The 13,263-nt window shown below is 45.8% G+C and overlaps 1 protein-coding gene across 1 annotated transcript in view; it reads left to right on the top strand.

Moving 5' to 3' along the window:
• The window catches only part of LOC146812702 (protein Wnt-4-like), a 38,710-nt gene extending 30,626 nt beyond the window's left edge, over positions 1-8,084 (top strand). The window contains exon 5 of the mRNA XM_085614614.1: positions 7,304-8,084. Coding sequence (XP_085470740.1) covers positions 7,304-7,771 — 468 coding nt within the window. The 3' untranslated portion in view covers positions 7,772-8,084. The remainder of the gene's footprint in view (positions 1-7,303) is intronic.
• The last annotated feature ends 5,179 nt before the right edge of the window (positions 8,085-13,263 follow it).

The following is a 13,263-nucleotide window of genomic DNA, read 5'->3' as shown; positions in this document are numbered from 1 at the left end:
CATAGGTGTCTTTTGGTGTCGGGTCGCGTCGTCGATGTCAATGGAAGCCTGCAAAGAACTGCTGCTGCCGTGAAGAGGAGAAGTGTCTGAAGAGATCCAAGCCTGGATCTAGGATGTAAGGAACCTGAAAGCAGAGGGGATAGAGTCTGGGTCACTAGCCAGTGACCGAGGGCAGGATGGACCAATGCCCACAGATGTCGGGTGCTTCAGGTGAGTTGATGGGTGACTTGACTCTTCAGCCACGAGGTCCAGGAGGCGTTGACGAAGTCCACAAGCCGGATTCGAGCTGTCCCACAAAGTCTGTCGAGTGCTGCGGTGTCGGCGACCAGAACTGACCCAACAAGCCTCGGCAACGGCAAGTCACTGGAATTCAGAGAAAGGACTGCGGTGCAGACCAGCAAGGTCTGAGGGACTCACCCAGCAAGGGTAATTCGGGGCACGTCTGGAGCAACCAGGTAAGCCCAATCAGAAAAGGAGTCGCCTTCGTGGGAACCTGCTAGCCAGCGGGCTAGTGATCGCGAAGGAGCCTCGAGCAGTCGCACTTGAAGCTGGCCCACGGGTCACTTGTGGAGTGGAGGCCAACAATCTTCGGTGCAGGAGGTGCTCAAGGCTGAGGCTACTCGGAGCCCAAAGCACAACTTCAAAGAGGACCAGAAAGATAGTGTTGCTGCAAAAGTTCACGGTATCCAGGGGTCACGGTTCCACGTCACCCACGATAGCCACGGGCCTCCGCTTTGCTGTGGACTCAGAGTAGCCTCGGGGAAGTCTGGAAATCCCCCTCTGGTGATGCAAAGACTTCGGCGTCCGGCGGGAGCTTCAGGAATGCAAACCGGTCAGTTGCTTCTTTGGTGCCTGCCAAGCAGGGGAGTCACTCCTTGACCCCAAGGGAGATCTCTTCAGTCTTCTAGTCAGGATAGAACGTCGAAGGTCCAGGATGTACGTGGCAGAGTTTCGTCCAGGGTAATCTAAAGTCCTAGGGACTGGATTCCTATACTTATAATAAGTTTAGGGGATGGACTAACTCTAAGGCCCCACCTATGGGTGGGCCATGAAAGAGGGGTGGTTACACCCATTTCCTTTGTCCGGTTTCACGCCAGAGCAGGGGCAGGTAACCCCTGCAACCGGTTTGAACTGGAGTATGCACAGGGACACCAAGAGTGCCCCCAGTGCAGGACTTCAAAGCACCAGAGAGTGCTCCCGTCCAGCCCCAATACACATCAGCCTGTCTGGGGAGGTGGGGACACCACCCCTCGACAGGAAACCTATTGTCCAGGCCTCCCCTGCCGGACTTTTGGTCAGCAGCATGAGGCCAGACCTGTGTCTGTGGCAGAGGCATCCATTTTGTGATGCCAGGGCTCAGGAAAGTCCTACCGGGTTTAGCCAGTGTGAACATGTCTCTCCCTCTAGAAGGGTGGAATGCTACCCCCACTGCCAGAATTAGCGAGGGGGTAGTATTCCAAAGCGTTTGACACCAAACACAACATGTTTTGATGCAGCCATCCCAAAGTTAGCATTTACAGCGAGGTTGTAATGCACTTAAGAGTATATGGTATGGCTGTATCACAGAACAGCCATAAGGAAGTATTTCCGAAAGCTGCAGAGGGGCTCAGCTCATGCGTGGGCACCCTCTCACACAAAACCAAGTCCAAGCACTCTGCCTTCAGGATTGTCAAGGCCTGCCATAGGAGTGGCTTGCAGGTTTGTATGTGTCTGTGTATGGTAATGATATAGGTAGCCTATACCACTTGTAAGGGGTGCAAGCACACCCTTACCCAGGCTGCAGTAGCAGACCAGTGGTGCCATTTTGGAGTGCTTCCCAGGGGTGGCATAATACATGCTTCAGCCCCTGGTAGGCTTCTGAGGTACCTATGCCCTAGGTACATAGTATACCATATACTAGGGGCTTATAAGGCACTCCAGAATCCAATTAGATATGTACCTAAGGTACATGGAAACCATTTTAGAGAGGAAGCAGCTAGGCTGTGGTCCTGATTAGCAGGGCCACAGCCAGACTAAGGTCGAAAAACAGTGAAACACCAGCAAAAAGTGGGGGTACCCATGTGAAACGTAGTGAGTCCACCGCAAAGATACCGCCAGCCCATTGGAAACATTGTGACACGGCAGGCGGAAGACTGCCGGCTCAGCGGTCTGCTTGGGACCGCCGCAGCAGCGGGACAGCGGTAAGACCACCAAACCATTTAATATATTTCCATTAATTAAATAAGTGCTGTAACTTTTTTTATTATTTTGTTCTACATTTAAAATACATATATAAATACATTTGAATTAATTGCAATACCAAAAATCTTTTGTTATATTAATTTTCGAGTTAAATATTTTTGTGAACATGTCCCAAATAGTTTACCATAGGAATACTACACAGTTGGGGCAGATATTTCCGCATGCATAGGGAAAAATAAAAAAAGTTTATTTGACGTAAAAATAAATAGTACAAATATTTTTATGTTAAATATTAAAATGTAAATTAATGTCATATATTTAATTTGAATGTAAAACAGAAATAAAAAAGCTACAGCACTATTAGCTTGATTTGAAATAAATCTTTAAGTAATGGAAATATATTAAATTGAATAAAAATTATCTTTCCGAAGTTTAGATTAAAATAATCAATTCTCACTAAAGATTTTTTTTTTATTATGCCTAAATAATTATTAAACTTTATCTATAGAAATAAATTCCCTGGATCGACTGCAGGTAGTCCAGAACACTGCGGCGTACCTGGTTTTAAATGTACCTTCCAGAACGGCCTCGGCCCCGCTGCTACAACAGCTCTACTGGTTGCCGGTGCACAAATGTATCAAATTCAAAATTTGCTGCACCGTCCATAAAGCTGTATTTGACAAGAGCTCCGTCTACCTTGCTGAGAAATTCAATCATTATACTCCCGCCAGGGATCTGCGCTCAGGAACTAAGGGGTCTATTAGTATGGCGGGCTGATGGCCCGCCATCGAAACCCAGAAAACCGCCGGTCCGATTTGCATCGCGGTCGTGATCACCGCGATGTGATTTTCCGCCTGCGACTTTTCCGCCGGTTGCAGTCCGCCCGCTAGCTGGCGGGCAGAGCTCGACTGCTACAATTGTTGCAGATCAGGGCCAAGCACCGCCGGCACGATTATGATGCCAGCAGTAGTCAGCCTTTCCGCGGTGGTGGAACCTCCATGGAAAGGCATGCGGAGAATGTCTCCGGGGGCCCATTGCGGGCCCCCAATGTGTTGGGGGTATGTGGATGCACGGGGGGGGGTACCCATGGTACTGTGCAGTGCCTGTCACGCAGTGAAGTGACATGCATGACATGCTCTTTTTCACACAGCGGCGGTCACCGCAATGTTAATTGCCAGAATCCGACCGCCGCGGTCGGATTTTGACTGCAGATCATCCTAATTGGACCGGCGGTTATGCCGCCTTCCTTGCGGGTGGTCTTTTCTCGCTACCATGGCGACCGCCATCCTAATAGACCCCATAATCCCTTCTTGTAGTCCCCCGGGTCAAGAAGGCTAGGATGGGGGGTGGCGGGAGCCTTCTCTCATCTGGCACTGTGGCATTGGAATGAGCTCCCCATCACGCTGAGTCAATGCCCAGATCATCTACAATTTAAGAAACTCCTTAAAACAGTCCTGTTCTAATTGATTGCCCTCAGCTTTCTCTAGTAGGCTCCACAGTGCAGAGCTACCCCTTCGGGGGTGATTCAGGCGCTATAGAAGTCTATAATAATAATATTAATAATAATAAATACAATTAATTTAGGTATATTTTAATAAAAAATATTGTTACATTAACTTTTTAACTCAAAAGGTGCTAAAATAATTTATAATTAAATAAAAAGATGTACTATTTATTTATATTTTTAACATTAGAGTATATTTATATTCTTGACAATTTTAAATAATTTGAATTAATCCAAATCTATTTCATATAGGGATTTATTTGAATTCCATAGGTCCATTGTTTTCTATGGTAGGGTGGCATGGTAAAGTATAGGGAAAAATAAAAAAAGTTTATTTTACTTGAACAGAAATATTTTTTTTTAAATTATGTTGAATATTAGGGTAAATCCATGTTATAGATATTTTAAATGTAGAAAGAATTAAAAGCTACAGCACTATTAAATTAATTTGAAATACATCTTTAAATAATGGAAATATATTAAATGAAATTAACAATTTTTCTGAAGTTTAAATGAAAAAAAATACATTCCCACTAAAAGATTTTTTTATTATGCCTTAATAAATATAAAAACATATGTATAGAAATAATACAAATTAATTTAGATTTTTTTTAATAACCTTATTTTCACATTCACGTTTAAATTCCAAACAGGGTATTTAAAATAACTTATAATTAAATAAAACCATGTACTATTTTTATATATATTTTTAGCATTACATTATATTTATATTTTTGACGATTTTAAATATTTTAAATTAATTCAACCTTATTTCCTATTGGGATTAATTTGAATTCCCTACGTCTATTATTTTCTATGGGAGGTTGTTGCAGTACCAGTAGTTGGCCAAGTGTAATGCTGGACTTACTAATGTTTTTTCAGTAGAAACTTACATTTGGATTTTTAAATAAGCAAAAGTAGTAAAGTTACTCAAAAATGCAAATTATCTTCGTGAATCAGGCTCGAAGTACTTTAAGCATTTTGAGTGATCAAATCACTTGGTTTAGTGATTAGATTATCATTTTTTAAATAACATAATTTACCTTTAAATTAAAATTCAACTTGAACTTGAATTAGAATTAACTTTGAATATAGTAATGTATGACCCACACATAAATGCACATTTTCTTTTCATCTGTTATTGTAAAAAAAATGCTTTTAAGGTACTTGTCCTGACCTTACGGTGAAATAGATTTTTCCAATCTCCGCACTGTCATGCATGGGGTGCAAAAGAAAGGTACTGAAAGAAGTAACAAGGGAGTCCAAAGCAAGCAATTAAATATCTGAAAACAACACCTCTTTTGGATTGGATTAGGATGGCTGGCAGACTTCGGTCCGCCCGCCACCCTAGCGGTGCTGGGACCGGCCACCAGTGGTGCGGTGGTCCCGCACCGCCAATTAGGATGCGACTGCCACCGTGGCGATCGCATATATACATTGTGGCAGGCGGTGCTGTGAGCAGCACCCGCCACAATGTTGTAAATGCATGCTGCGCATTGGCATGCACAACGTGACGGGCACCGCACAGTGCCTGCCACCTTGTGTATGCCAATGTAGGGGGGTGCCATGGGTACCCCCCAAGTGCAGTCCCCTACCCCCCACCCCTCGGGAGCCCACAACAAGCCCCCAAAGCGATTCCCAAATGCCTTTCCATGGCAGAGCCTCCGCCACGGAAAAGCATGAAATCGCCAACATCATAATATGGATGGCGGTGCCTGTAAGGCACCGCCACCATATTGTGGGCCTTTTCCGCCATGACGATTGCCTACCGGCGGAAAAGCGGCGGATGGACTTTCCGTCCGCCACGGTACCCCCCGCCATACTAATGTGGCGTGGGGATAATATTGCGTCCGGCGGGGTGTTTTGGCGGGCGGTCAGGCGGTGGCGATCCGCCCGCCATGCTAATGACCCCCTTAGTGTAGCAATGGAGCACAAACTAGGTCATTTAAAATGGAATGATATTTACCATTCCACATAACAAACTCAATTCACTGCATTAGAGTGGAAGACTGGAAACACCCCATGTCTTTCTCAAAGCTCCTATTTGACAATTTTAGACTTTAAGGGCCTGATTATGAGTTTGGCAGTGCGGGAGCGGGATCCCCGTGCTGGTGCCCCGCACGGCCAAACCCTTGTGCTCACCAACCTTCAGATTGACTATTTTTAGTCACTCGCCGGCGGTTCTTTGGCATTCCCAAAGCGGTGTCTATGAAATAGGCACTGCAATGGGAACATCAAAGGCAGTACCTGCGCAGGGTGTTGTCCATGCCGCGCAGGTACTGGGGTGCATGCACACAGGTGGGCACAACATGTGCCCCACCTGCATGCACCCCATTGCCCAGAGTCAAAAGTGGGCTTAGTTTCCTCTCCGCCACGGTTTTCATGGAGGAGGAACCACCATGAAAACTGTGGCGGAAAGGAAACTTGTAATATGCTTTGTAAGACAGCGGCAGTCCCGCCAAGCATATTGCGGTCTCAAGACAGATGTGCCACAGCCAGGGATCTCTGATCCCTAGTGGTTACGGCGGTGCAATGACAGTTCGACGGTCCAACTTGTAATGGGGTGATCGGACCGCCGGTGCGTCAGTGGCTGGACCGCCACCGCCATGCCCGCGCGAGCCTGATAGACCTGGGACCGCCAGACTCGGCTCAGAGGCATAAAGCAACATTGAGAGTGGAGATATGGATAGAAGTGTTGGAAGTATTTGTTGCACAATCTTCCCCTAATTATTTTGAGGCATTTAAAACTAATTTCCTTCTTGTTTTCAAAATAGTAGAATTCCAATATGTATTAACAAAACAATTAAACCGCATATTTTGCTGAACTCAAGCTGACTGCTCCGTAATAAAACAATTGAATTTCACAGGTCCTGTTCCAGAAGCACATCATCATTTGGCACCTATCTATGCTCTCTCATCCTTACAGAATCCTTACAGAATGGTAGCTCCCTAGTTCTTTATTAGAACTCAGTTCTCTTGTCCGATTTTGTGGGGTGTCCTTTCTCGCACCCTGTTACTGGCTCTTCAGATCTCATTGATCCTTCCCCTGAGTTTTAGCGTCTTCTCTAGCCGTGCACATAAACATCTCTATTGCGCTCATCCCAATTAATTCCAAAGTGGATCCATTCTTGCAATTTCTTGTCTTTATTTGTTACATTCATACCCCTCTTTATTACATGTCCAGTCCAGCTATTCTGAGCTCTACTGCGCTCCTGCTGTGATTGCTCTGTCTTCTGACCATTATGTTTGTCATCGCTATCTAGCTCCAATTCTACTCTCATTGGTCATTACTCTGCGAAACTTTGTTCTTGACAGCCGTCTCCATCTCTACCACATACATTTAGTAATTCCCTGCCTGACATCATGATGCCTTTTACATATCAGTTCCTATCACTATCGCTCCTGGTCTCAATTGTCCACACGAGATGCAATATGCCCTTTCTAATCATTTCCAAAACTGACTCTACTGCTGCCACCTGCCTCCTATATGAATACTGTTGTCTCTCCGACCTGCTTTATAACCATCTTTATTCTCTCATTGTCTTCTCTCTTCCCTGTTCCAATATAAGTCCAGGTTAGCCATGGCAATCAGTATCTTTACTACTCTTCTTGTTGCAGGCCATCTTGTCCAACATGAAGGTAGAGTGCAAATGCCACGGTGTCTCAGGATCTTGCGAAGTGCGCACATGCTGGAAGGTCATGCCCCCTTTCCGCAAGGTTGGCAATGTACTGAAGGAGAAGTTCGAGGGTGCAACGGAGGTCCAGCAGCAGAAGGTGGCCACCCGCAAGCTTCTAGTACCCAAGAGTGCCCACTTCAAGCCCTACACCATGCAGGATTTGATCTACTTGTCACCCAGTCCAGACTTTTGCCACCAGGATCCTAGAAATGGGGTACCAGGCACAACAGGCCGCCGGTGTAACCGCACCTCACCCGCCACTGATGGATGTGAACTGATGTGTTGTGGTCGGGGCTTCCACACAGCTGAGACTGAGGTGGTGGAGCGCTGCAGTTGCACCTTTCGCTGGTGCTGCTCTGTTAAGTGTAAGCAGTGCCGCAACATTGTGCAGGTACACACATGCCGGTGAGCCGGCGCCTGCAGGAGGAAGAAAGGCAAAGAGATCAAAGACAGTAAGTGGAGATTACTGGGATGGAAGCTCAGAAGCATGCAAAGAGGAGATTACCAGGGTCTACCAAGGCATGTGGGGATTTTGAGGGTTATCAAGACTGAGAGCGGCTCAGTGGCTATTTTGGTAACTTGTAAGAGCAAAACAATAGTAGGGTCTTGGAGGCTTCTACAGTATGAGAAGGAATTGGGAGGGGTGCCAAAATGGATTCCTTATATTGACTGTATATCTCTAAGGAGTCCACCAGAATGGGAAACTCAGAGTGACATGATTAAAATTGAATGTACAGGGGCTCTGGCGTGCCAATAACCGGTCTCATAGTTTATCTGGAAGGAATGCCTAAGTCCTTATCCCAAGGAAGCCCCCAAAAAATCAGTGTTCTGTAGTTAAATGATGCATCCAAGAATCCCCAAGAATGTTGTACCATATATTAACTTGATACACCTACGAGTACCCGGGAATATTCTGTACTGTATTTCAGAGGACTGACAAAGTGACTAGATAGCACAGACGAACTGAAAACCTGAACAAGTGTCCGACATGAGAGAATCGAAGTGTAGTACAGTTAATGGGGGTCATTGGGCAACCTCTAAGAATTGGTACCCGAAAGAAGCAGACTGAGGGGATGTATCAGAGAAGCCCCAAGAACTGCAAGTGTTTTACAGTTAGGGGGAGTACTCTGCGCCCAATAGTGGGCCACACTGATTGTCTGGACCTTCCAGCAAACCTCATGAGAATGGCAGAGGCCTACAATGAAAAGGCATATTTTAGGATTGCCAAAATGGGTTCCATCGGTGTATCTGGCAGAAGCACCTAGGGTTAAGGGAATGGTAGGGTCTTATAGGTGGTCTGTCTTACAAGAGGTGTCAAGAACTGGTATTGAAGAAATAATTGGTTGAAGTCTATGAATTCTCAAGAATATAAGCTTCAGGGTGCAGTACAGGTATAGGTTTACCCTCTGAGTACCACAAATGGCAGGCATTTGAAGGGTCACAATCGAAGGGCCAGAATTACAAAGGTAAACTTATGCCTGAAGTCCAAGTTTAGACTAACGTCTAGGGGCCTTATTATGAGTACGGTGGTCCTGCTGTGGCTGTCCAACCACCACCACCCAGTACAAGTGTTGCGCTGGGACTGCCACAAGACCGCCCCCTCTGCCGAAACAAGGATCCCACTGCGGCGGCGGTCTAACAATGGCCTGAATATGCAGGTGGTGCCCATGCCAGCACCGCGCTGTGTATTTACCGTTCTGCATACCCACTTCCATTTTCATGGCAGGGACCCTGCCATGAAAAGTGTGGCATGGTGGCCTTAACAGGGCCCCTGGCTGATTCTGGACCGGGGGGTGCATGTGGGAGGGGGGCACATGTTGTGCCACCACTGGAATTGCACCCTTGTTCCTGCACAGTGTGGCATGCACGACATGATGCATGCCACATCGTGCAGGAACGTGCTGCAGGCTCTCTCACGGCAGTGGTATTCTTGTTAGGCCCTCCTATGAGCCTAACATAGTGCAGCAGCACCACCCGCCCGCCCTGGATCAAAGTCATAATCCTGCAGGTGGGCTCACCACAGCCTTACAGTCTTCCTGGGGCCACGGTGGATACAGTCGAAGGCCATCAAAGTTGTAATAAGGCCCTAAATTTCGACCTGTATTTTAAGTTTAGACCTAAAGTCTAAGGGCCTGATTACGAGATTGGCAGTATGATGGACCGCGAAACCCACGGTGGCGGTGCAGCAACCACAGCACCAGAGGTCTGACTGCCGTATTATGACTTTCCCTGTCGGACCGCCACAGGACCACTTCTATCGCCAGGGATCCGTGCTCCCTGGCAGTCTTGCAGCAGTCTGAAGTTACAATATACTGGGGGGTGAAGCTGCTGCACTGCCAAGCATAAAAATATGTGTTTCCTCACTGCCCTCCTTTTTATGGCAGTTAGCCTGCCATTAAAAAAAAGGTGGCAGTGAGGAAACAAAGGGGGCTAGGGCCCCCTAGTGCCTCGGTGCACGGGGTGCATGCAGGGATGTCCCCCCCTTCTTTCTGCACCCCCAGTTGCTGCACGGCATGGACTTCACTGTCCATGCCGTGCTGGAACGTGCTGTGGCAGTCCCGCTGCACTAACTTTCTTAGGCTCTTCTATGAGCCTTTGAAAGGCAGTGCCTTGGGCCAGCCGCTGCAGGATCGCGCATCCGGATTACAACTTGTAATCTGGCGGGCAGTTGGCCGTGGAGTTTGGCGTTGTGGGAGCGGGGCAGTGACGTGCTGCCCCGCTCCCACACCACCAAACTCATAATCATCCACCAAAGTTTGGACCTGAAGTCTAAATTTAGACCTGAAGTCCAACTTTAAACCTGAAGTCAAGTTTTAGACCTGAAGTGGACTTCAGGTCTAAAGTTAGACTTCAGGTCTAAACTTCATCCACCTGGTGGTTCCAATAAATGGGAAGTCCATAATGATTTGAAGACTAAGAGGTTCTATCAGGGAACCAACAACTCTGATTGTGTTTCACTAACTGAAGAAGGACCAGGACTCAGCATTCAAAATAGACTGTAATTTGTGGACTTTAGACAACTTTGATTGCTGCAGATTGGGAGAATTTCTCTTTGGAATGGGAGCATTTTGTTGGTCCTTTAGAGCAGTAGGTATTTTTTGGTCTTCTGGAAGCCGGAGTTTCTGGAGCATCTTCAATGGGAGAATTTCTGGGATCCTTTAGAAGGGATCGTTTTTAGGGTTCTCTAAAATGTAAAAGTGTCTCCATAGATTGGAAGTGTTTCTGGGGTCCTGACACATTTTAAAATGATAGTGTGATAGGCTCATTACAAAGGAGAAATTCAGGAGCAGGCTAAAATGGGTATCTGGATTCCTTGGATTGGGGGAATTCCTGGGGCCCTTTGTGCTCCTAGTGATAATGCCTCCTATGGACTGCGTGCTTTCAGATGTTTGGAAAGCGAGCATTAGCGTTACACTCTAGAAAGGAAACATTTATGGTTTTCTTTAAAAAGGGAGTTTCTATTGTCTCTGAAAAGAGAGAGAGTATGTGGCCCCATCCATGGGAAGAGTTTCTGGCATCTTCCCGAATGATAGCGACTTGGATATTCTATAGAATGGGTCATTTAGTTTTGTATTTCCTCTGGAATGGGGGACCTCCTTGGATCTATATAATGGATGAGCCTCTGAGGCCCTCTGCAGTGGATGAATATCTGGGATAACCTAGGACAGAGGAGTTTCTGAAGTACTCTGGAACGGGGACATTTCTGAAGACTAACTCTTCAATGTCACAATCTATGAGGATAAGTCAGGGTAACTGTTTCTAACAAAATATTTTAGATCCTGCCCCTTGTAAACAAGATATCAATACCTAAACTTTCATCCAGAAGTCCTGTTTGTGATTTCCAAGTAGTACTGCAGCAGTCAAAGACAGACCACACAGAAGGGAAGGAGAAGGAACCAAGGACTATGATGTGGAAGAGAGAGCCTCTGTGAATTGAGAATTAATGAGGAGTGCTCAGTATATTGTATGCCTCTTCCTCATCGCAGACCTTATATTTTAAAGAAAAACCACGCCATGACAAATGTTCCGCCGACAATACACAGTAGTGCTTACTGGACACACTAAGGAAGATCTGCGACACGTAGGTGGTCATACAACACTATCACTATGTTTCTACATATTGGAATCATGAAACTGGCCACCCACAGAAATGCAGTGTCATCAATAGAAAAAGAAAGTACCCAAAACAAAAACTGCAGGGATGCACGAAACACAAAAAGGCATGGAGTTGTCCCTTCTCCAGGAGTGACCAGGCATAAAGTAGGTATATGGGCCAAGAAGGGAGACCTTTCAACTTGGACCACATCCACATGGACCACACCTGGCAAAGAAGCCAGCCAATGATAAACTTGTCATAATTACTGAAAACACGATACAGGGAAAATAAAAAAAAACTGGATGAAGCAAAAACAACTGGGAGACAATGGCCCAACATAAAAATATCCTACAGGTTCAGTGAAAAACATTATAATATCTGACAGGATATCAACGTGTGGCACTCTTAACCTGGGGAAAGCAACACAGGTCAAACACAATTCAGTCACAATTACATTCACCTGCAAAGTCACCTAGTAAAAGGTGGGATCTGACCACCATTTTATTTCCACAAGCTGCGGGGGTAGCCTGACCTCACTAGGAAATACTAGGAGGCAAATAATCACTGTTCTCATGGGCAACCCCAGAGTAGCAGAACTTCCACTGAATAGCCAAAGCAAGAATCGCAGAATGCTAGAAACAACTGACTTTTGGCAAGTCGCCACACCAAAAATCTGTGTCTGTGGACTGACAGTTATAGTAGCATTGTAGGCTTCAAGCTAAGTTCAGAAACATGCTAGTTGCTAACGCTACACGGCCTAAACAGGAGGACCACGATGTCCGAGATGAGTAAACCAGGCAGGTAGACGTATGATGTTGTTATTATTGAATATCGCGGTATAAGAATATCGAGGGACAAAGTATCGAAAGTGCATACAGGAAGTATCTCCACATTTACATACCTTTAAGATATATCTCACCAAGGTACCTATATGTGGAGTTATTGATAGAAAATCAAAATCTAGACTTACTTACCTGTCAATACCTTATTTCCATATTTTGTCCTCAATATTGTGGCCCATCGACATTATGGTGTCGATATTCAGGAAACATACCGATTTTGGGCAGGTGCTTTATTTTGAAGGTGGGTAAACACTCAACCAGTGGCATGAAAAAGCAAGGACCAGTGGTCACCCGTAGACACGAAAACGCATGCACCTGCAGAAATAAACAAAGACAAGAGCATGCAATCAAGCTGGGGATTATTCCAGGTGGCTCTAGTGGCAGCAACCTACTATATTTCACCACATATGCCTCTTGCATCCACAAAGATGATGTGGAAAGGGATAAGAGATCCTACTAGAGGAAGCAAGAAATCCTAAAATCAATATGCACAAGGGAGGACCTTTTATGGTTCTCAAACCCCAGACCCTGGAAGGAGGTGACTGGGGAGAAGGATCTGAATGTAGGGGGAAGACAATGGTAGGAAAAGGTCAACCGCTCATGCTTCTTTCCCAGAAATCAGAGACAGCATCAGTAACATGATGAGCCAACACTTACTCTAAACTCCTGGAAGAAACAGTGTGCAAAGGGAAAATACACTGACACAGAATCCCAATAGAACATGAAAATGGACATTAAAATTATAGGAATAATAGCTGAAGATGAGTTACTGTAAATGACAGCGACGGCATCAATCCCTCTATGAAAATAAGGCGCCATCGCCCGATCAACTACAGCTATCCAGCTTGCCCATCGATAGCCACAGACTCAGTTCATAGAAACCGTACCAAGAAAGGAAGACAGGTACACTTACGAAGGCAGGAGCAGCAGCATTCTCAAGAAAGCTTGATGCAAACACCCTAC

Source organism: Triturus cristatus, chromosome 7 (assembly GCF_964204655.1).
Source record: "Triturus cristatus chromosome 7, aTriCri1.1, whole genome shotgun sequence".
NCBI lineage: Eukaryota > Metazoa > Chordata > Amphibia > Caudata > Salamandridae > Triturus > Triturus cristatus.
The sequence above is the reverse complement of the archived record's forward strand: the minus strand, read 5'-3'. Positions and strand labels throughout refer to the sequence as shown.